The 23,306-nt window shown below is 42.5% G+C and overlaps 1 protein-coding gene across 2 annotated transcripts in view; it reads left to right on the forward strand.

The window, feature by feature from the left end:
- The window catches only part of prdx3 (peroxiredoxin 3), an 82,418-nt gene that overhangs the window by 10,896 nt on the left and 48,216 nt on the right, over positions 1-23,306 (forward strand). The window contains exons 6-7 of one of the 2 annotated variants that reach the window (XR_008724670.1): positions 1,033-1,198; positions 2,361-2,503. Coding sequence is in view for 1 of the 2 variants with exons in the window: in XM_055646844.1 (XP_055502819.1) it covers positions 1,033-1,198; positions 2,361-2,414 (220 nt within the window). In the remaining variant the exon portion in view is untranslated. Of the gene's footprint in view, positions 1-1,032; positions 1,199-2,360; positions 2,788-23,306 lie in introns of those variants that run through there. The other variant, XM_055646844.1, reaches the window with a different exon arrangement.

A 23,306-nucleotide genomic window follows, 5' to 3' on the forward strand; every position in this document is an offset into this window, starting at 1 on the left:
ATCCTCTGTTGTAAGGGGAGGATGTGGCAGGTTGTGTTTTTTTAGTGAGATAGGTGGATTTATATAATGCAGTTCCTACCAATATCGGTAAACATTGTGTAATTTGACATTTAAAAGATAAATGGAATTCTGAATTACAGGTACAACTTGCACTCCCTTGTCCCCCCACTTACCCCAAATGCAAAATGATGAAAATTTGATTTTCTCAGCAACCTTAAATCAGTTTGCCTGCAGATGGATCAAAATGCTGTTATCTTCTGATTAGCATTCTGAATCTACCTAATATGCTTCGATGTTAATTGTTATTCGTTAAAGGCATTCCCTTTGGACCAAAGAAGCGTTGCTTCCAAGTGCTGGGATAACTCAGCAGGCCATTTTCACTGGCAAATGGTGCGCTGACATTTACACTGGATTTTCTACTGTCTGTATGTTCCATGTGGCACGTCGTGTTTTGTTTGGGTAGCTTGCAGCTCGGTGGTTTGGGCAATGAATTCTCCAACTTCAAATAAACCTGTCCTGCCCTCCCCTTCCTTTCCTCTGCCCCTCCCCTCCCTGGTTACTCCTGCTGTCTCCTACCCCCCCAGCTGTCCTTCTCCCCTCCCCTCACTTTTTGACTCCTTTTCACCTTTAACCGTTGTCATTTACTCTACCCATCTGCCAATCAAACCCCCTCTCTCCTGTGCCTACATATCATTTGTCAGCCCCAACTTTCTCCAGTTTTCTCCTCCTACTCCAAAATCCAAAGAAAGGCCTTGAACCAAAATATCATCTGCCCATTTCCTTCACCGATACTGCCTGACCCACTGAGTTCCTCCAGCATATTGTGTTTTGCTCAAGATTCCAGCATCTGCAGTTTCCATGTCTCCATAACACTCTACTGTTGACAGCCCTTCCTACTCCTCAGTTTCACAGATTATTTTAATTGTTTTATTCCAGGAAGTAAATTTTAAATCTCAGATGATGTGAAATGCGATTTGTGTTTGTAGTGTAAATAAGAAAATGTAATTTTTCTAAATGCTTTATTTTTACCAGAGGGCTTTTCATCATTGACACTAATGGAATTATCAAGCACATGGCCATCAGTGATCTGCCTGTAGGTCGCAGTGTTGACGAAACTTTACGCTTAGTTAAGGCATTTCAGTTTGTGGAGACCCATGGAGAGGTTTGCCCAGCTGATTGGAAACCAAACTCTCCAACGGTATGTAAAATGCCATAAACTTAATTTAGCAACTCGGTACTGGTCCTCCCCACTTTCGAATAGATGACTTGTGTACAGTCCATACATCCGATTGTGTGTTTGGGGAAACAGGCAGGATGGGTTTACCAGCTGCTAGATGGCAGTGAGCATGTTCTACCATGTGGGGACTCGGTTTGCAGCCACATATCCGATTTACAAACTATTTGGGTTACGAGAGGTTTACAGGAATAGAAATCTGCTGTGACTTGGGGACGAAATGCAAATTAGAGGGGCTAAGCATTTGTAGAAGCAAACATTCATTTGTAAAGTAGTTAAAACTTCTGTACGTGACGCAAAACTTCTGTTTTACTGTGGGTACTTCAAATGTCTATTTTTCAAACAATTTAATATTGTGTTAGCAGATTTCCTTTAACAAGTGAACAGACGTGGTATCAACATGGTCCCCAAACTCAGACCTTTTCCTGCTTTCAGTAGGATAAAAACCTTTAATTGGGTACTAGCCACTGAATGTAGCAACTTGCTTCTCAGTAATTGCCTTCTCTAGCTTCTCTCACTTTTTTCCAATTCCTCAATGCCTTGAAGAGAGAAGAAACCCAGTTTGACCCAGTCTGAATGTGGATTTGCGAATTCCCTATGATGTATAGAATATAGCCTAGAAATTGGTAGTTTGTGATATTTTGATGCTTAATCAGTCGTCATATGTAAAAACTGTCAAAAATAACATTTGTCATGCCAAATCCTGATCTTTTCTAAGCAATCTCAAAATTAGATGAGTACATGTTTTCTGGAATTTAATTTCCATATGAAGAATTAACCCTAGGTGCCACTCCCTTGAATTTCCACTTGACTGAGAAAGTGTTTGGCACCTTTTAAATTGTAATTTGTTGGTGTTCTACTAATTTGCACTATTGTACTATTAATTTAATTGTTGTCTATATGCCTTTTAATGCTCTCCTCAAGCTCCCAATTTGTTCCCATTTGGCTAGAAGTTACAATTTAATTCCTGGACTAATACAGATGAAGCAGCTTCTGTTTTTTTTGTCAAGATCATCATTTGCAAAACATTTCTAAACTTCCCTTTCTTGGACTGTACTCTTTGATAAATGTTCTGTTATGTTGCAAAAACATTTTTCTTGGTAATCCTGTTATATTTGTTTTACAGATTAAGCCTTCCCCAGAAGATTCCAAAGAATACTTTGAAAAAGTCAATGACTAGTATCTAATTTGTATAACATCTGAGAGTACTTCATTGACATTTGGACAGTGAGTATTTAGAGGTGGAGGTTTTCTTTACCTGTGAAGAGTGATTCATAAGATTAGAGTCGGCAATAGGTATGTTTTGCTGTGTAATCTTGTTTATCATGTGCAAAATAAAGATTATACTACTGAATGTTTACTTATTGTTGAATATGTTATTCGTCCAAAGTAAACAAGAAAAGAAATCCTGTACTAGCAAATTAATTGCAATTTTACTCCAATAATTTCATTATACAAGAAAGTGTTTAAAATATGACAATGACCTTGAATACATTTAATTCTGTAATTCAATGGTGTACACGTGTGCCTTTGAATAAAGGTATGAATTATTACATTTATTGTCGATCAACTTTTTCCAAATGTTCACAATACTGAGGAGCGTGTCTCATTTTTGAAGCTAATTTAAATCATGAAGAAAACCATTGGCAAGAATTCTACATGGGGGTTTGTGTGGTATTGATAATGAATAGATTGTCATTTTGTATTGATTGTGTTCCTGTCGACATTAATCTTCTTGCCTGTTTCCATGTCTGTTCAGTAGAAGTCCTCTTCTAAGATGAACTAACCTGCTAAAATGACGGGTTATTTTCCTAGGAATTCAGACACCTGGACCAGGAGGGCTCTTGGTTCAGTCTAATGGGGAATAAATATTTAATTTACCAATACATCACTAAAGTGCTGGTAGTCAGTATCTGGAGCTGAGATTTTTAAAGTGAATCTCTGAAAACATTGCAAGTTTTTGCAGAAGCTGATAGTTCACTATTTTTGAAGAGGAATTGTTGATCCAATTGTAGCATTGAGTTTACAGGTTTAAAATACAAAATACATGGTGAAAGTATGACATCATGACATTCTTTTCAGCTCCAGTAACCCTGATGATAAAATTGATGATAAACTTGTATCAATTATTGTAACTTCTGTTATTTAAACCAAATAGGGTTCCCTTCAGGCCATTTATTCTTTAAGGAGCATTTATAATCTGACCACTGAGATTTTATACGTTATTGTTTTATTTTCCATTTTGAGAACTTCCTATAAATCACCTGTCTGGGTACCAATTCAATAGGTTGATTAAGCATGTCAGCACCAGAGACCCAAGTTTGATCCTGACCATGAATACCTTAGCTTGCACGTTGTCCCTTAACCATGTGGGTTTAAGGGCCTGTCCCACTTTCACAACCTAATTCACAACCTTTTTTACTCGTGGACATTTTTCATCGGGTTAGAGAAATGCCCCGACCTACTTGATGCCACGAGTACCTACGACTAATATCACGACCTAAGTACGACCTCATGACGACCATGCTGCGAGTATGAGTTAAGGGCAAACTCGGCAGAGGTCGTGAATTAGGTCATGAAAGTGGGACAGGCCCTTTACTCTGGATACTCCAGTTTCTTCCCAGAGATATGTGGGATTATAAATTAATTGGCCCTTGTAAATTGCCCATAGTGTGAAGGAAATGGATTTGAAAGTGAGATAATAGATTTGTGTGAAGATAGACACAAAACATTGGCGTAACTCAGCGGGACAGGCAGCATCTCTGGGGGGAAGGAATGGTTGACATTTCGGGTCGAGACCCTGCTTCAGACCCGATCCGAACATCACCCATTCCTTCTCTCCAGAGATGCTTCCTGTCCCGCTGAGTTACTCCAGCTTTTTGTGTCTATCTTCAGTTTAAACCAGCATCTGCAGTGCCTTCTTACACATAGAATTGGTGTGATCAGATCAGTGTAGAGTCGGTGGGCTGAAGGGCTTGTATTCATGCTGTGTCCTACAACCAATCAATTGCAAGATGCATCCACTTGCCTACATGCAGAATAACATACTGGCAGTTATACCTTGTATCAATCGTTTTTGAAAATATTATTGTTCGTCTCGATGCTGAGTCATAGAATTTTAGAGCATAGACTCATTTAGCCCTTTGTTCCAAAGTGAGCTAAGAAATTCTGTTTGGCTTCTTATGGGCAGTATTTGCTTAATCTGCGCGGCCAATACAGGAATTGTTCACATGGCAAGTGCCTGTTTTCAACAAATTGTCTCTTTCATAATGAACTTCTATCAAATCTATTCCTTCCCATATCTGATCCACGGTTCACCTGATTTTCCCATTCTTGCAGTTTCTGCTAAGTTTTCTCAGTGATTTTATATTCCACCAAGAGTAATCTGATTGTGAGGTAATGCAATTAATATGCAGATTTTATAAATACAAGTAGAAGCTGTTGTTGGTAATTCAACCCCTAATGCCTGCTTTGCCTTTCAATAAAATAAATGCCACTTTAATACACTCATTCCTTTTCCCATGCGTCCTTAATATTTAAAATATATAGACTGCCTTGAATATGTTGAGTGACTGAATCTCCACAGTCTACAGTAGTAGAAAATTCAAATGAATTTGTAACAAGAAATGTCTCATCTCTCACCTGAATGGCTGCCCTTTATTTTGTGACAGTGCCCTGGTTCTGTACTCTCAGCAAGAGGAAATATTAATTCTGCGTCGATCCAAACAATTCCTATATGAATTTTATATATTTTGATAAGATCTCTTTCACATTTTTAGAGATACAGTGCGGAAACAGGCCCTGGCCCACCGAGTCCGAACTGACCAGTAATCCCCGCACATCAATATTATCCTCTGGTCACGGGGAGAACGTACAAACTCGATACAGACAGGCACCCATAGACAGAATCGAACTCTGGTCTCCGGCGCTATAAGACAGCAGCTCTACCGCTACGCCACCGTGCTGCCCTCAAAGAGACTACAGGCCCAGTATCATTTTTTTCATAACAAGCCTGCTATCCCAGAAATCAATGTATATTGTCTCTTGCAAGTACATTTTTCACTTGATAAAGAGATCAAGTTCAAGTTCAAGTGAGTTTATTGTCATGTGTCCCTGTATAGGATAATGAAATTCTTGCTTTGCTTCAGCACACAGAACATAGTAGGCATTTACTACAAAACAGATAAGTGTGTCCATATACCATAATATAAATATATACACACATGAATAAATAAACTGATAAAGTGCAAATAACAGATAATTAATAATCAGAATTTTGTCCGAGCCAAGTTTAATAGCCTGATGGCTGTGGGGAAGTAGCTATTCCTGAACTTGGTTGTTGCAGCCTTCAGGCTCCTGTACCTTCTACTTGAAGGTAGCAGGGAGATGAGTGTGTGGCCAGGATGGTGTGGGTCTTTGATGATACTGCCAGCCTTTTTAAGGCAGCGACTGCGATAAATCCCCTCGATGGAAGGAAGGTCAGAGCCGATGATGGACTGGGCAGTGTTTACTACTTTTTGTAGTCTTTTCCTCTCCAGGGTACTCAAATTGCCGAGCCAAGCCACGATGCAACCAGTCAGCATGCTCTCTACTGTGCACCTGTAGAAGTTAGAGAGAGTCTTCCTTGACAAACCGACTCTCCGTAATCTTCTCAGGAGATAGAGGTGCTGATGAGCTTTCTTGATAATTGCATTAGTGTTCTTGGACCAGGAAAGATCTTCAGAGATGTGCACGCCCAGGAATTTGAAGCTCTTGACCCTTCCAGCCATTGATATAAATGGGGCTGTGGGTCCCCCTCCTACTCCTTCCAAAGTCCACAATCAGTTCCTTGATTTTGCTGGTGTTGAGGGCCAGGTTATTGCGCTGGCACCATATGGACAGGTGCTCGATCTCTCTTCTATACTCTGACTCATCCTCATCAGTGATACGTCCCACAAAAGTGGTGTTGTCAGCGAACTTGATAATGGAGTTCGCACTGTGACTGGCTACGCAGTCATGAGTATAGAGTGAGTACAGCAGGGGGCTGAGCACGCAGCCTTGAGGTGCTCCCGTGCTGATTGTTATCGAGGCTGACACATTTCCACCAATACGAACAGATCCAATTGCAGAGGGATACGCAGAGACCCAGTTCTGCGAGTTTGGTAACCAGCTTGGAGGGGATGATTGTGTTAAATGCGGAGCTGTTATCGATGAATAACAGCCTGACATATGAGTTTTTGTTGTTCAAGTGGTCCAGAGCGGAGTGGAGGACCAGCGAGATCATATCCACCGTTGATCTGTTGTGGCGGTAAGCGAACTGCAGTGGGTCCAAGTTTTTGTCGAGGTAGGAGCTCCATGATCAACCTCTCAAAACACTTCATCACCACCGGCGTTAGTGCCACTGGTCGATAGTCATTGAGGCACGTCACCTTGCTCTTCTTGGGCACCGATATAATTGATGCCCTTTTAAAGCAGGTGGGGACCTCAGACCTCAGAAGTGAGAGGTTGAAAATGTCCGTAAAAACTCCAGCCAGTTGGTCCGCACAGGTTTTTAGAACACGACCGGGTATACCATCAGGTCCAGGCGCTTTTCGGGAGTTCACTCCTCTGAAGGATTTCCTGACGTCGGCTTCTGTGACTGAGACTAAAATACCATCACAGTTAATGGGGGATCGGGAAGGCACATCAGTATTCTCCCTATCAAAGCATGGGTAAAACGCATTGAGCTCGTCAGGGAGTGATGTTTCGCCGACGTTCGAGCTGCCTCCTGGTTTCGCCTTGTAGGAGGTGATTGCATTCAGGCCCCGCCACAGCTGCCGAACATCTGTCTCATCCTCCAGTTTGGAGCTGAAGTCCCTTTTGACCTTTTTGATGGCCTTACCAAGGTCGTATCTGGACTTCTTGTAGGCCACTGTATCATCGGACGTGAATGCCCTGTGTCTGGACTTCCAAAGAGTGCGGATCTCAAAGTTCATCCAAGGTTTCTGATTCGGATACACTCGGAAGGTTTTTGTAGGGATGCAGTCCTCCACACATTTCTTTATGAAGTCTGTAACGACTGTGGCGTATTCGTTCAAGTCCGTTGCCGAGTCCTTGAACATTGCCCAGTCTACAGACTCCAAACAGTCCTGGAGTTGTTCTTCTGCCCCCACCCCCGCCCCCCCCCCCCCCCCCCCCCCCCCCCCCCCCCCGACCAGCTCTGTGCTGTCCTCACTTCTGGGGGTGTGCGCTCTTCAATTGCTGCCTATAGGCAGGAAGAAGCAGCACCGCGGTATGGTCGGATTTACCGAAGTGAGGGCGAGGGATAGAACGATAGGCATTCTTGATGGTGGTGTAGCAGTGGTCGAGGGTGTTAGGTCCTCTGGTGCAGCAGGAGACATGTTGGTGGAAGTTAGGGAGTGATTTCTTTAGGTTTGCCTTATTGAAGTCCCCAGCAATGGTGGTAAATGCCTTGGGGTAAGACATCTGGTGTTTGTTGACCACGGCGTGCAGCTCCTCCAGTGCCAGACGGACGTCTCTGCCTGGGGTGGGATGTAGACCGTGGTCGGGATGATGGAGGTGAATTCCCTTGGGAGGTAGAAGGGACGACACTTCACCACCAGATGTTCCAGGTGTGGAGAGCAGGAGTTGGACAGGACTGCCACGTCTGAGCACCACGCAGAGTTGACCATGAGGCAGACGCCCCCTCCTCTCCCTTTCCCAGATGCCAGTGTACGGTCCATACGGTGGATGGAGAACCCTTCAGGCTGAACCGCTGTGTCTGGGGAGCTGGGAGTGAGCCATGTCTCTGTGAAACAGAACCCAGAGCATTCCCTCAGCTCCCTTTGATAAAGCAGCCTTGCCCTTAAGTCCTCCACTTTGTTTTCAAAGGACTGTACGTTGGCCAGTAGGATAGCAGGGAGAGAGGGCCGAAGTCCCCTGCGCTTCAGTCTGAGCTGAAGTCCTGCCCGTCGGCCACGTCTCCGGACACAATGGAGGCTTCCCCTTTGTTTCCAGGTACTGTGCTTGCTGAGATGAGATTCCAAATGTGGTCTCACCAAGGCCTTTATTGTGTAATTAGGTAAAACATGTCTAATTCCCGTACTCAAGTAGGGCCCAATACAATTTTTAAATTATCTGGTTGCCAGTAATGCCAATATTTCCCTCCTTTACTGCCTGGAAATGGGTCACTGTCCATCCATTTATCATTTATAACATTTGTTATCCAGTAAATCTACTGAGTATGAGGCATACATTACCTTTTTTTAAATTTAAAGATCCATTTAGCACTACTGATCACTAACCCATCACATTGAAATAAGTCCATGTATGTACACAGACTCAACCTTAACCATTCCTGCCATTAAATATATGCAATTATGGTGACCTTTCAAATTAAATCCAGTCTTTCTCATTGATAAAATGACAATCAACAACCTTGTATTAAGCAGTGAAAAACTGATTTCCAACTGGATCTTATTTATAACTACTTGTTATCATTTTTCCCAAGTTATCTAAATAAATAAAATAATCTTGTGCAATAATTCCTTATAGAAACTGATTTCAAGGTCAAGGTCAGTTTATTGTCACGTATCAATTAAGGTACAGTGAAATTTGAGTTACCATACAGCCGTACTAAGTCAAAAGCAACAAGAAGCACCACCACATATAAATGAACATAAACATCCATCACAGTGGATTCCACAACCCTCACTTTGATGGAAGGCAATAAAGTTTAATTTTCTTCCTCTTGTTCTCCCGCGGTCGGGGCAGTCAAACCATCTGCAGTTGGGGCGATCAAAGCCCACTTCAGGGTGATCGAAACTCCTGCATCGGGGTGGTTGAAACTCCGCAGCATGGAGCTCCCGAGTTGGCCTCTTCTTAATTCTTGCGTATAGCATGCACAGCCTAAAGTTGCAGGACAACTTGGTCTATTTGATCTTATTTGATTGTGCACGCCTGGTTGATTGCACTTGATGAAACACGTGAAGGTTGCAATCTCCCACCCCCTCTTTCTAGAGACTGCAGGCTTCACGATGTTAAAGACCACAGCCCCGCGCTTGGAACTTCGATCCCCAGCAAAGGGATCGCCAGCTCTGCGATGTTAAAATACTGCAGACTCCTGCCGCTTTGAGCGCCCGTCGGTCTCCAGGAAAGGCCGGAACTTCACGATGTTAAGCCACAGTAGGGACGGAGATGCGATACGGAAATAAATCATATATCAAAATCAAAAAATCCGTCCAGGTAAGAGATTGGAAAAAAAAGTTCATTCTGTCTCCACCAATATCCATCCCTTTCACATGGCATACAGACTTGCTCTTTCTATACGCCCCTCTCTCAAAGATTGGGCATCAGGAAAAATGCCTCGATATAGCAGCATATTACACCTAGCCATTAACTGTGTAGGAAGGAACTGCAGATACTGGTTTAAACCGAAGATAGACACAAAAAGCTGGAGTAACTCAGCGGTACTGGCAGAGATGCTGCCTGTCCTGCTGAGTTATTCCAGCTTTTTGTGTCTCTCTGCCATTTACAGTGTGATCTCGACACTGAGACCAAAATGGTGAAAGATATTTTGATAATGAGTAGCATAATAGAAGATAGACACAAAAAGCTGGAGTAACTCTGAAGGGTCTTGACCCAAAATGTCACCCATTCCTTCTCTCCAGAGTTGCTGCCTGTCCCGCTGAGTTACTCCAGCTTTTTGGTTTAAACCAGCATATGCAGTTCCTTCTTACACATATAATATAATAGCATTGACTGTTTCAGTCAAATTTTACTTAATGAGATGCCTCCCTGATGCATAATCCATTCATAAATCAAGGAATACCTGTATTGCTTGTGGAAAACTTCACTGTAGCAGGAAATCTCAGTCTCCTGTGCCTGTCACTTTAATTATCTCTCCCACTCTTACACTATTCCAGTGAAGCTCAAAATTGAGGGAGAGCAGCACAGGCTGGGTTGGGGGAGGGGTTGCTGTGTGGGAAGAGTTTAAATAGAAGAATGAGAGGAGATTTCATAGAAACATATAATTCTTTCAGTGCTTGACAGGCTGGGAGGACATTTCCCCCTGATTGATGAATCTCTTTCAGAATAAATGGCAGGCTGCTGAGGACAGTAGGAAGAAATTCTTCACGAAAAGATTACAAAGCTGTATTTTCTATCTTGGAGACTCTAGTATCTTTCGAGTTTGTTCAAAGCAGAGACTGATAGATTACATAAAATTATGTCAATCGATAGAAATGGGATGGAGCAGGAAAATAATTCTGTAGTCCACGATTGGCCTTTAACGTGATGAATGGTAAAAAAAAAAAGCTTGAAGGGCCAGCTGGCCTATGTCTGCTATTTCTTATGTTGACCGGCACCTCATTTTACAAGTGGGCATTTCGCAACCTTCAGCCAATGGTTTTAGGAGTTTCAGGAAAAGAGCACTTCTATTTTTACTTTTTTGAATATGTTTCCTTGAGTTGTTTGGAAACACAAAATTGTCCACGGTGGCAGGGAAAATACAAATTATATTATGCAAATGATGAGAGATTGCAGAAGGATATGCCGGTCTTAGTGCGTGATCCGTAAAAAGGTTTGTATGCAGATATGGCAAGCAACTAGGAAAGCTAAGAGTTTTATTGTTTACTGATGGGGAAGTTGAATGCAAATGTAGAGAGGTTGTGCTCCATGGGCCGCTGGTGCAAGTACAGCTGGAAGAGGGTGTACTGTACTCGTCTTATTTAAGGATGGATGTAAATGCATTGGAGGAAGTTTGAAGGATAATTACTTAATTAACATGTGACATAGCCGGTTGTCTTTTAAGAAAAAGTTTAATCGGCTATGTATGTATCTCTGCTTTTTGGAAGAATAAGAAGTGACTCTTTTGATCACAAGATTCTGAAGGGACTTGATGCAGACACAATCTTTCTTCTGATAGGAGAATCACATGTTAAGGCTTACACAGTTAAGATGTAGGACAATATTTTCTCAGTGTACTTGGAGGATGCTTTAATTTCTCCTGCTTACACCTCTTGCAGTCAGAGCTTTTGTTTCCTGGTGTGTAACAACCCTTTTAAAGCTTTGTGCTTTGTCATTTAATCTCTCTTACCTGCGCCTTTGTTACTCTTGCCCTTGACCTTTCCATGTAATTTAAAATCTGTTTGACTTTCCGTAGTTCTGATGAAAGAGTGATGACGTGAAACAGTTAACTATGCTTCATAACCTTTTGTGTATTTCCAGTGTTGTTTGCCGATTTACTAAGTACTTCATGTCAATCAATGTCTCACAGTGATTCTTGATACTGCCTTTGAAGAAGTTTGCCACAATTGACATGACATGCAGGCTACTATTAAATTGCCCATTTGCACCCAACTTTTGATCATCAGCTTTGGCATCTCCCCCAGCCCAAGTTGCTTTTAAAAATAAAGTAATTGGGAACTGCAGCCCTTCCTCTAAAATTCTGAATAAAAATTTCAATAGCCAATTGTCTTGTTTTTATATAATCTGCTCTATATTCACTCTCTTGTGATTGCAAAATGACTGAATCTGAATCTGCCATGATGTAATTCTTGACATTTATCCTAATTCATGTTTAATTAGCAAAATAACAGTTAAACATTTCATTAAATACAGCATCTTCCCAACCTCGTGAATGGCAGAATATATCCTGTTGCTCAATATTTGCTTGCAGCGTATTTGAAAACATTCTTGTTTTTGTTTGATTCATAATATTTTACAGTGTGGATGGTGCCCACTTAACTCTTGTGCTTATGTATACTCTGCAGGAGCTGTCTCTGTTCCATTTCCCCTCAACTTTCCTTGTAATGTGTAATCCTAGATTGTTGCTATGTTCCCTTCCTTTCATCTTTCTGCAGTCTTTTTTAAATGTGATATTTTCCAGCTGATCTTTATGGAGAACCTTTTCCTCTTTATTGCCTTTTGCAACTTGAAAATTTAGAAATATGATTTTCTTACCTCATCTCTCACCCCACCAGCCTCTACATCCAACACATCATTCTGCATATCACTGTGCCATGGGAAAGCAGCCAACATAATCAAGGCCCCTTTTCAATTGGTCATTCTGGCTTCTCCCCTTGCTCATCGGGCAGAAGATATAAAAAAAACTTGAAAGTATGTACCACCAGATTCTAAAACATCATCTTCCCACCCCTAAGCTAGGGTGTACTCCCGACCTTCCAACCAACCTCATTGTGAACCTTGCATGTTTTTATCTGCGCATTCTCTGTAACTAGCACAATAATGCTACAAACCATATTTTGCACTCTGGTATATTTCTCTTTGCACCACCTGTTTTGAATTGAATTTGAATTGAATACATTTTATTAGTCAAGTATGTATAAGTACAAGGAATTTGCCTAGGTGCTTTGCTCGCAAAATAACAACACGATGTACAGTAAACAATTAAAAAATAAAACATTATAATTTAAACATGTGAAGAATGAAATAAAATACCACAAAAGGAGGCTACAGACTTTTGGCTGTTGAGTAGAGCTAGTGCTCGTGGGGGAAAAAGCTGTTTTTATGTCTGGCTGTGGCGGCTTTGACAGTCTGGAGTCGCCTTCCAGAGGGGTGCTTCAAAGAGATTGTGGCCAGGGTGGGAGGGGTCAGAGATGATCTTACCCGCTCGCTTCCTGGCCCTTGCAGTGTACAGTTCGTCGATGGGGGGAAGGTTGCAGCCAACAACCTTCTCGGCTGATCGAATGATGCGCTGCAGACTCCGGATGTCATGCTTGGTGGCTGAGCCAAACCAGACCATGATGAACAAAGTGTGAACAGACTCTATGATGACAGTATAGAGTCCAAACTGGACCATCATTGCCTGTGGCAGATTGTGTTTTCTCAGCTGCCGCAGGAAGTACATCCTCTGTTGGTCCTTTTTGACCCCCCCATTTATGGTCCCTGGAGATAATGGTTCCAAGGCCCCACAATAAATGACTCCACAGATGTGACTGGTGTTGTTGATGGTGAGTGGAGGAAGGGGAGGGGGAGCTCTCCTAAAGTCTACAATCAATACCACTGTCTTACGAGCAATTTCTACCACCTTTAAACGTGACCCCCCCCCCCCAGTCACATTTTCCCATCATCATCCCTTTCTGCTTTTTACTGAGGCTTTTCCCTCCATGATTCTTTGGTTCACCTATTCTTCCCTTTTCCAAGGCACTTTCCCCTGGAACCACAGGAGATACAACACTTGTCCCACTCACCATTCAGGTCCCTAATGACACATTCAGGTGAGACAGTACTTTACTTTCATCTTTCCAACCTTGGAATGGGGCTAGATTAACTTTAGACATATAAAGTTTACAAATGCCCGTATAGTCCTTGCGTGCGATTGAGCATTTGAGAGACTGGTGAGATGGATTTGATGGCTGCTGCAGTGTTTCAGGTGACAAAGTTTTTGACACGAGCTGCAATTGTGTCACCCAGGAAAAATACACTTTATTTAACATGTTGATGTCCATTTTGTGAATCCTATCTAGATTCACACTGTCCAGCAGTGTCCTTTGCAAAGCCAGCAATCTATCTATTATATAAAAGTCTGGCTGCCGCCTGCCGTCCGTCCGGCTGCCTGTCTGCCTTTTGATTCGTTCCAATCGTGTGATTTCACAATGCCCAATGCTCGCAGATGTCCAATCGGGATGGATCCATTTACATATGCCTTTGCACCAGCCCCAGCCCCTGGTGACCGTGTCATCGTGTGATGTCACAATGCCCAATGCTCAAAGATATTCTTGCCATAGAGGGAGTACAGAGAAGGTTCACCAGACTGATTCCTGGGATGTCAGGACTTTCATATGAATAAAGACTGGATAGACTCGGCTTGTACTCGCTAGATTTTAGAAGATTGAGGGGGTATCTTATAGAAACGTACAAAATTCTTAAGTGGTTGGACAGGCTAGATGCAGGAAGATTGTTCCAGATGTTGGGGAAGTCCAGAACAAGGGGTCACAGTTTAAGGATAAGGGGTAAATCTTTTATGACCGAGATGAGAAAAACATTTTTCACATAGAGAGCGGTGAATCTCTGGAATTCACTGGCACAGAAGGTAGTTGAGGACAGTTCATTGGCTATATTTAAGAGGGAGTTAGATGTGGCCCTTGTGGCTAAAGGGATCAGGGGGTATGGAGTGAAGGCAGGTATGGGATACTGAGTTGAATGATCAGCCATGATCATATTGAATGGTTGTGCAGCCTCAAAGGGCCGAATGGCCTACTCCTGCACTTAATTTCTATGTTTCTATGTTTCCCTTTCCCTCCCCTCTCCCTCTCCCACCCATCCCTCTCTCCCCACCCCCCTTCCCTCTCTACCCCACCCCCTTCCCTCTCTCCACCCGCCCCCTTCCTCCTACCCCTCTGTCCCTCTGCCATCACTCACCCTACCCCTCTCCTCCTCCCTCCCCACTCTTCCTCTTCCTCACCCTCTCTCTGTTCCCTCCTCCCCTTCCTCCCTTCTTCTTCCCCCCCCTCCCCCCTCCCCCCCCCCCCCCCCCCCATCCCCCCATCCCTCACATCTCTCTCCCCATCCCCCCCTCTCTCACCTCCTACTCCGCTCTCCTTTCCCTCCCAAATCTGTCCCGTTTCCTCCTCCTCCTCTCCCCTCCCTCCCCTCTTCTCATCCCCCTCCCCCCACCTGTGTGTTTGAGGGGTGGTTAATGTGAGTGTGATGCCGCAGCCCCCCCCCCCGCAAACGCCGTTGGGGAAACAGACCCAACGGGTCTGCACTTGGTCTAGTGGCATTTAAAATTTTGTCTGCAGCAAAATATTTTAATAGACATTATTTGCCTGAGATAGGATATGGTAAATCTATTAATATCAGCTTCTTCATCATCATTAAGAATGACAAAGTGAGATTTTAAATGCTTTTCCAGACTTATCGTCCTATGATACAATCACTACAGCAGGCATTGTGGCCAGATTTCCAATTTAAGAACTGCTATGTTTACAATCAGTTCTCAGGAACAGAATGCCTTCCATAGTTCAAGGAGAACCTGTAACCAGATCACATCACAAGCCTTAATTTAGAGCCATAGTGTGGAAAGCAAAATCACGTCAAGTAAAAAGATTGTCGGCAACAGATACTTAATTTGGGATAAGACAAATTCCTATTGCTACTATTACCACCTTACTATAATAGCACTATGTTCTGCAGGCATTTTTCTAACACAATTATGCTCTCTGATATATATTTTTTCTTTGCACTACGTGTTGGATTTGTGTATGATTTGTTTATACTTATGTTTAGCATGATTTGACTGGATAGCACGCAAACTAGGTTTTTCCACTGTATCTTGGTTTACATCACAATAACAAACTAATATCGAATTTCCAAACCTGATACTTGGTCGCTCTTTAAAATAAATATAAATTTCTTATTTTGTGTCGAGTTGCATTCAGAAACCTAGTATTTCTTACCAGCTTAAACATACACTGAACATTGAACAGTTTCCATAAAGACCATTGGGTCAAAGTGATTGTTTTCTTGAGGGTGATCTTTAATTACAGAGGGGAATCTTCCTGTGGGCATATTGTAGACTTGCCAGGCTGATCTAGTGACCCCACTCTTTTTATACAATCTATGTGTGCAACCAACATTTTTTTGGCCTAATGTGATGTGTCAAATCTTCAAAAAGAATAATTATATTATTCTTCTGCAAGTTAGCCTGTAAAATAGTGTTAATGCTCCCAAATGGCCTGTCAAATGTCAGTGCCTAACTGAATAAATATAAATTAAAAAAACTGTGTGGCACTGAGACAATAGTTTTCTTTTAATGGGCAAGCTGAGAATATTTGTATTGGGATGTTTTCCTTTTGAGGAAGTAGTACATAGTCAATTGAATGGCTTTAACAAAATAATAGTTATAAAGACACAACAAGTTGATGCATTTGTAGAAAGATGCCTTAAGTGATTGTTAAAATGTGCTCAAGGCTGTCACTAATGTAATCCAAATATATATGAAAAACATTGTTTTTGAGAATTTAGTAGTTTTTTTGAACTACGATTATGGCAGTCTGATTTACCGTGGCATTGTCTGAACCTCTGTTTTGCACTGGGTATCTCACCTCACACTGTTTGTAAAACAACGAGAGATTATAAATACATATTTATAATTCAATTTTGTCAGAAAGTTCCTCAAGGTGCTTTTTATAACTTTTGGAAGTAATTTTTTATTACAGTCCCCCTTGTAAAGTGAGAAACGTGCCAATCAATTTACATAAAATCAAACAAGTAGTAATGTAGTAGCAACTAGACAATGAAGATAGACACAAAATACGAGAGCAACTCAGCATGTCAGGCAGCATTTCTGGAGAAAAGGAATAGGTGACATTTATGGTCAGACCCTTCTTCAGACACAGTCAGGGGAGAGGGAATCTAGAGGTATGAAAGGTACAAAGAACAGAAGCGAAATATCACTCTGTCTGAAGAAGGGTCTCCACCCGAAAAATCACCTATTCCTTTTCTCCAGAGATACAGCTTGACCCACTGAGTTACTTCAGCATTTTGTATCTATCTTCGGTGTAAACCAGCATCTGCAGTTCCTTCCTATAACAACTGGACTTCTATAAAAATAATATGTTGGGAAGAAGCATATTGACGTGGTTCTGGATATAATTCCACTGTTCTGCTTCGCAGGCCGTGATAAATGTTATTTCCCTTGAGAGATCAGTAGATTAGTACCTTATATGAAGGCTGACACCTCTGATGATGCAGTATTGTATGCTTTCACGTCCTGGAGTGGGGCTTGAACTCTTGAAGTTTTTACTTAGTTAGCTACAGCTACAAACTAAACCCCAACTAACAACTGTTTACTTTGAAAAGAAGAAACTTAGTGCATATAGAGCTTTCAAACAACATTGTTTGTACTTAATTGTATAAGATTTGTTCAAAAAAACAATACTATCTTATCAAGTTCTTACATTCTCAAAACAGAGAACTTTGAGTTGAGCTTTAAAAATAAACCAGGCACCAACAACATGCACTTTAAATTCCTGAGAGGAGCAGCTTGTGACAAGCGGGATTGTTATCACGCTGCAGCAATGTGTTTAATGTGATTGTGAAGCAGACATATGCCAGAGCTACTTTTTACTTCTCATTTTGAAATATTGTATATATGGCAACATTGAGTACCCCCTGCTGGTTGGTTTGAGTTAAACCCTTTTTTCACAGGGCAACTTGACGCAAGAGTTAACCAAAGTTGAACATCGTGGGAACCTCTTGCGATAACCGTACGGCATTCGTGGACCACCGTGGCGCTAACGGCAGGTACTCGTGTAACTTGGTGACTCGGGAGAAAATTCAAACAAGCTTGAATTTCTCCAAGAGTGACTTGTACACTTGTGGTTGAACATTGCAACATTGTATGCACGTAGTGGCCAGTGCGATATCCGTACTGACTCTTGCGTGTACCGTGGGAACTCCTGCGAACGGTGAACCCGGAAGCTGGACAGAGAGGACAGAAGGCGAGTAAAAATTGTCTTCTGTGGGATTGAATTTAAAAAATAAAGATTTGCATCCGCATATGGACATCAACTTATTCATGAGTTATGTTAATGAGATTCAAGAAAATAACTATAATTTTTAAAAGGGACTTTATTGAAAGGTCCCGCATTTTTATGGTCCGTGAGAAATTTTTCACATGTACTTCTTTGAGAGATACAGCTCGGAGTCCTCGCCGACCAGCGATCGATGCCTTTCCGAAGCAGGGTCCGGAACGCTACCAATCAATGTTCTCCAGAGACCCGTGTAAAGGAGTGAACTGCACATGCTGGTTTAAAACGAAGACAGACACAAAAAGCTGGAGTAACTCAGCGAGTCAAGCAGCATCTCTGGAGAAAAATAGGTGATGTTTCGGGACGAGACACATCTTCAGACTCAATTCCGATTAGGATGTCTGAAGAAGGGTTCCGATTCGAATCGCCACCTATACTTTTTCTCCAGAGATGCTGCCTGACATGCTGACTTACTCCAGCTTTTTATGTTTTTCTTCCCAGATCTGACTTACCTGCTGAGTTACACCAACATTTTGTGTCCGTGTTCACTATGAACATTGAATTATTTAATTTTAGGTAACTTACACTCTCTCTCTCTCTCTCTCTCCCCCTCCCCCCCTCCCCCATGCAGTAAATGTCGGTTAACCAGTCCAAGGTTTGCAACGCTGGTTCCCTCTTGGGATCACACTATCCCTAGCCAACAATTGGCATATCAGGGAACCAAATATAGACATAAAGTGCTGGAGTGACTCAGTGGGTCGGGCAGCATCTCTGGTGGAAAGGGTTAGGCGACATTTCGGGTCGGGACACCTCGTCAAAATACCCTGCTGAGGTCATCTGTTGTTGGCCCTGATTTGTCCCGGTCTTTTCTTTGCTTCCAGTTCCCCCCTACAATCATCCCGAAGAAGGGTCCCGACCAAAAATGGAATCTATTCCTTTTCTCCAGAGATGCTGCTTGGCCCGCTGAGTCACTCCAGCATTTTGTGTCTAACTTGCTGATTCAGACAGTTTTTGATTTACTCTGAAACACACGTTGGAAATTTAAACTTGGGCGCAACTAACATCGTCTTACTAAAGTGGGAACTCTTTAACTCAGCGGGCAGGCAGCAGTTAATTGTTGCTCCCTTCAGTTTCCCAGGGGGTCGGGACGGGACTGGAGTTGGGAGGGACAGGTGGGAGAGTCGAGGGAGATGAGGGGGAGACAGATGGGGGTGTCTTCATTTACTGGCGGCGGGTGTCTGTCACTGAAACAGGCAGGTGAGATTTCACATCCACCTTGTGTGTGCCTCTCTCTCTCTCCCTCCCTCCCTCTCACACAGGCTGAGAGACTTTGCCTCTGTGAGTGTACGTCTCTTTCTCTCCCTCTCCCACACACAGTAAAGACCGAGTAACTGTGCTCACTCCATCTGTGTCTCCCACATACACAGTAAAACTCTGCTTTGTGTGTGTATATACCAATTCAACCAAGGGAGGATATTTATAGTGTGTGAAAAAAAAAGTGACATCATTTGTGCCACGTGATGATTTAATTACACTTGACAGTTTACAATGTCATTCAAGATTTAACGGGAAAGCTCGGGAGACGGACAAGTCACTCGCACAAATAACAGAAATGCCGAGTACCGTGGGAGCTCTTTGTCTACCCCCCGTTATATCGTGTGATATCGTGCTAGACCACGACCACTTCGCTCTGGCTACATCTTGCGTCAAGTCGCCCCGTGAAAAAGGCCTATAAAGCTGCCACTCTAATGGTTCAATGGTTCTTTATAGTTTAATGGTTCTTTATTGTTACGTGTGCACTGCATAATTACATTCTTGCACAGGCCGCTATATTTTGATACCATTTACAAAAGAAGACGTCCAAAGTCCAGTTCACATGCTGGATGTACTAGAGCTCCCACAATTCAGGTAAGCCCTGTAGTGCCTCCTCACTCACTCTCGACCAGCTCTGCCTGTGAACCGATGTTTCGCTCCTCGCCTGACCGCCTTTGTGTCCCGGGGGCACCTCCTGCAGCTGACTGAAGGAACTGGAGTCAATACCCTGGTTCCTCCCCTCGCATCCTTCGTCGCTAGAGGGCCTCCCTACTTTGACTCTTCGGTCTTTGGGGTTAACTCGGCGATTTCCAAGTTTCCTCTGCAGGCAGCAGCCCGCCGAGTCCTTTCTTGCAGTGGCGAACCAGTCCATGATCAGCCCACTGGGTTTTCGTTCACGGCGGCTTGCGACTGCCAACTTCAAGGTCTATTTGTGCAAATTGCTTTTTCAGGGTTTTGTTCATTCAAAACAGAAATGTGAAAATCAATACGGACTATGTAAGCTCGTAATATTTGGAAAAGCTTTTTTCTTGTTTTCTTTATGCTATATGCTATCTGGACTAGTATGCAGTCTGTTAATCTGAGGAATGGTCGGCACCTGAAACATCACTTATCCATGTACTCCAGAGATGCTGCCTGACCTGCTGTGTTACTCCAGCACATTGTGTCAATAGACAATGGGTGCAGGAGTAGGCCATATGGCCCTTCAAGCCACCACCGCCATTCAATGTTATCATGGTTCTTCATCCATAATCAGTACCCCGTTGATGCCTTCTCCCCATGTCCACTGATTCCGCTATCTTCAAGAGCCCTATCTAGCTCTCTCAAAAGTTTCCAGAGAACCGACCTCCACCGCCCTCTGAAATAGAGAATTCCACAGATTCACAACTCTCTGTGTGAAAAAGTATTTCCTCATCTCTGTTCTAAATGGCTTACCTCTTATTCTTGAACTTCAATTGTCCTTTTTTGTAAAACATCATCTGCAGTTCCTTATTTCTAGTCGAAGATCTTCTTTGTCTGTGCTTATTTTAATGAATGATGGAAATTGAAGATAATTGAAACTTTGACTATCTGCAAATGTAGCTGAGCTAATAGGTTGATATAGGGGAAACTGGATTGAAGCAGAACAAGATATCGAACATAGTTGTGAACCTGGGTTTTAGGATGGACAGTGACTTTAAATTAGATCGCCAAATATGCGTGGTGGTTAAGTCCAGCTTCTTTCACCTAAGGAAGCTGGCGAAGGTGAAGCCCATTCTCGAGCGGCAGCATTTTGAGACAGTAATCCATGCCTTTATTACATCTAGGCTGGATTACTGTAACGCGCTCTATTTTGGTGTTGCTCGTTCTTCACTGGCTCGTCTCCAGTTGGTTCAAAATGCTGCTGCTCGCCTTTTAACAGGGACTCGAAAGAGGGAGCACATATCGCCAATTCTGGCCTCCCTACACTGGCTCCCGGTGCACTTTCGAGTTCATTTTAAGATACTGTTATTTGTTTTTAAATCTCTGAATGGGCTCGCCCCGCCTTACCTCTCTGAGCTGCTCCACCCATACACTCCTGCCCGGTCCCTCAGGTCAGCTGGTCAGCTGCTCCTGGAGGTACCGAGGTCTAGTCGGAGGGGATAGAGCCTTCTCTGTTGCTGCTCCGGCACTCTGGAACACCCTGCCGTTGCACATCAGACAGGCCCCCTCACTGTCCATCTTCAAATCCAGTGTTAAACACATTTGTACTCCCTGGCTTTTGACCATGCCTGAGACGTTGCTTCTGTTTGTGGTGTTTTTGATGTTTCTTTATTTTACATGTCTTTTCCTACTATTTCTTTTGATTGTTATTTTTGGTGTGTATTAACTTTTTTGTCAATGATTAGTGATGTACAGCACTTTGTTGCAGCTATGTTTGTTTTTAAAGTGCTCTATAAATAATATTATTATTATTATTATAGGCAATTTTTCTGTGTTATAATTGGTGGTTATCGGTGAATCTCGAACTGCGGCTAGTTTTTGCAACGCCTCCTCATTCAATATGTTCATAAGTTCATAATTTACCAACCCTCTGGCTAAAGAAATTCCTCGTCATCTATTTTCTAAAGATACATTATTTTATTCTGAGGCTGTGCCCTCTTCTTCCTCCTGGCTCTCTTGAATTTCAGGCACATTGCTGGTGTCGTCTGCTTTGAAGACTGACGCAAAAAACATATTCAATTCATCTGCTTTTTTTACTCTTCATTACCACTTCTCCAGTGTCTTGTACACTTTATATATCTGAAGAAACTTATGGTATCCTCTTTTATTGACTAGCTTACCTTCATGTTTCTTTTTTTCCCCCTTTTGCTCTGTTACTGTAATTGCCTTCTGTTAGTATTTAGAAGCTTCCAAAGCCTCTAGCTTCCCACTAATCTTTACTATATTTGATGGCTTCTCTTTTACTTGTATGGTGCCTTTGACTTCGTTGTCAGCAACGGTAACCTCATCCTCCTTTTAGAATCTTTCTTCCTCGTTGGTATGAAAAGATCCTGCTTCTTCTGAATTACTCCCAGAAACTACTGCCGTTGCTGCTCCACCATCATTCCTGCAACAGTCCCTTTCCAATTAACATTTTGCCAGATTTCCCTCATGTCTCTGTAGTTACTTTTACTCAATAGTATTATCGACACACCTGGATTTCATTATCTCCCTCTCAAACTGCAGGTTAAATGTTATCATATTATGGTCACTATCTCCTATTACCTGCTTTACCTTAAGCTCCTTACTCAAATCCAGTTAATTACACACCAAACCAGTATTGCATTTTCCCTAGTAGGCTCGACCACAAGCTGCTCATAGGCACTCTATAAATGCCTTCTCTTGGGATCCAGTAACAAGCTGATTTTCTCAATCTAACTGCACATTGAAATTCCCCATGACCACTGTATAATTGCCTTTCTTGCATTCCAATTGTATCTACTGATGTAATTTGCAGCCTGTCTACTGTTTGGAGGCCTATATATAATTCCCATCGGGGTCTTTTTACCCTTGCAGTTTCTTAACTCTACCCACAAGGATTCTACATCTTCTGATTCCATCTCATCCCTTACTAAGGATTGAATTTTGTTCCTTACCAGCAGAACACTCCACCTGCCTGTCCTTTCAATAAGATGTATATCCTTGGATGTTCAGCTCCAAGCTCTGATCCTCTTTCAGCCATGGCTGTGATGCCCACAACATTGTTCCTACTCATTTCTAACTGCACTATAAATTCATCCACCTTGTTGCGTATACTGCATGCATTCAAATATAACATCTGTAGTTCAGTATTCTCCACCACTCTTCTTAAATTGGTCTCCATTTTGCCTGACGTTAGACCCTTATTGTTTTCTTTAATTTTCTGTCCTGGTGACGTCAGTAACTTCGTCCCTTTAATTTCATCCATACATTTCCAAATTTGTTGAAACCAAATTTAGTTTAAAGCTCTATTTATGGCCCTAGTTATGCCGTTTGCCAGAACCCTGGTTCCAGCAGGATTCAAGTGGAGTCCATCCCATCAGAACAGCTACCTCCATCCCCAATACAAATACCATGTCCCACAAATATCAATCCAGTTCTCCACAGAATCTTTGAGCCATGCATTCAACTCTTTAATCTTCTCGATTCTGTGCCAATTTGCTCATGGCTCGGGCAGCAATTCAGAGATTATTACCTTTTTGGCTCTGCTTTTTAATTTAGTCCCTAGCTGTGTCATTGGTACCCACATTTTAGCTTGGGTCCGAACATGTACCATCTCAGAAAGATAGTCATTCCTTCAGCATCTATACAAAATCTTCATTTGT

Source organism: Leucoraja erinacea, chromosome 15, assembly GCF_028641065.1.
Source record: "Leucoraja erinacea ecotype New England chromosome 15, Leri_hhj_1, whole genome shotgun sequence".
Classification (NCBI taxonomy): Eukaryota; Metazoa; Chordata; class Chondrichthyes; order Rajiformes; family Rajidae; genus Leucoraja; species Leucoraja erinaceus.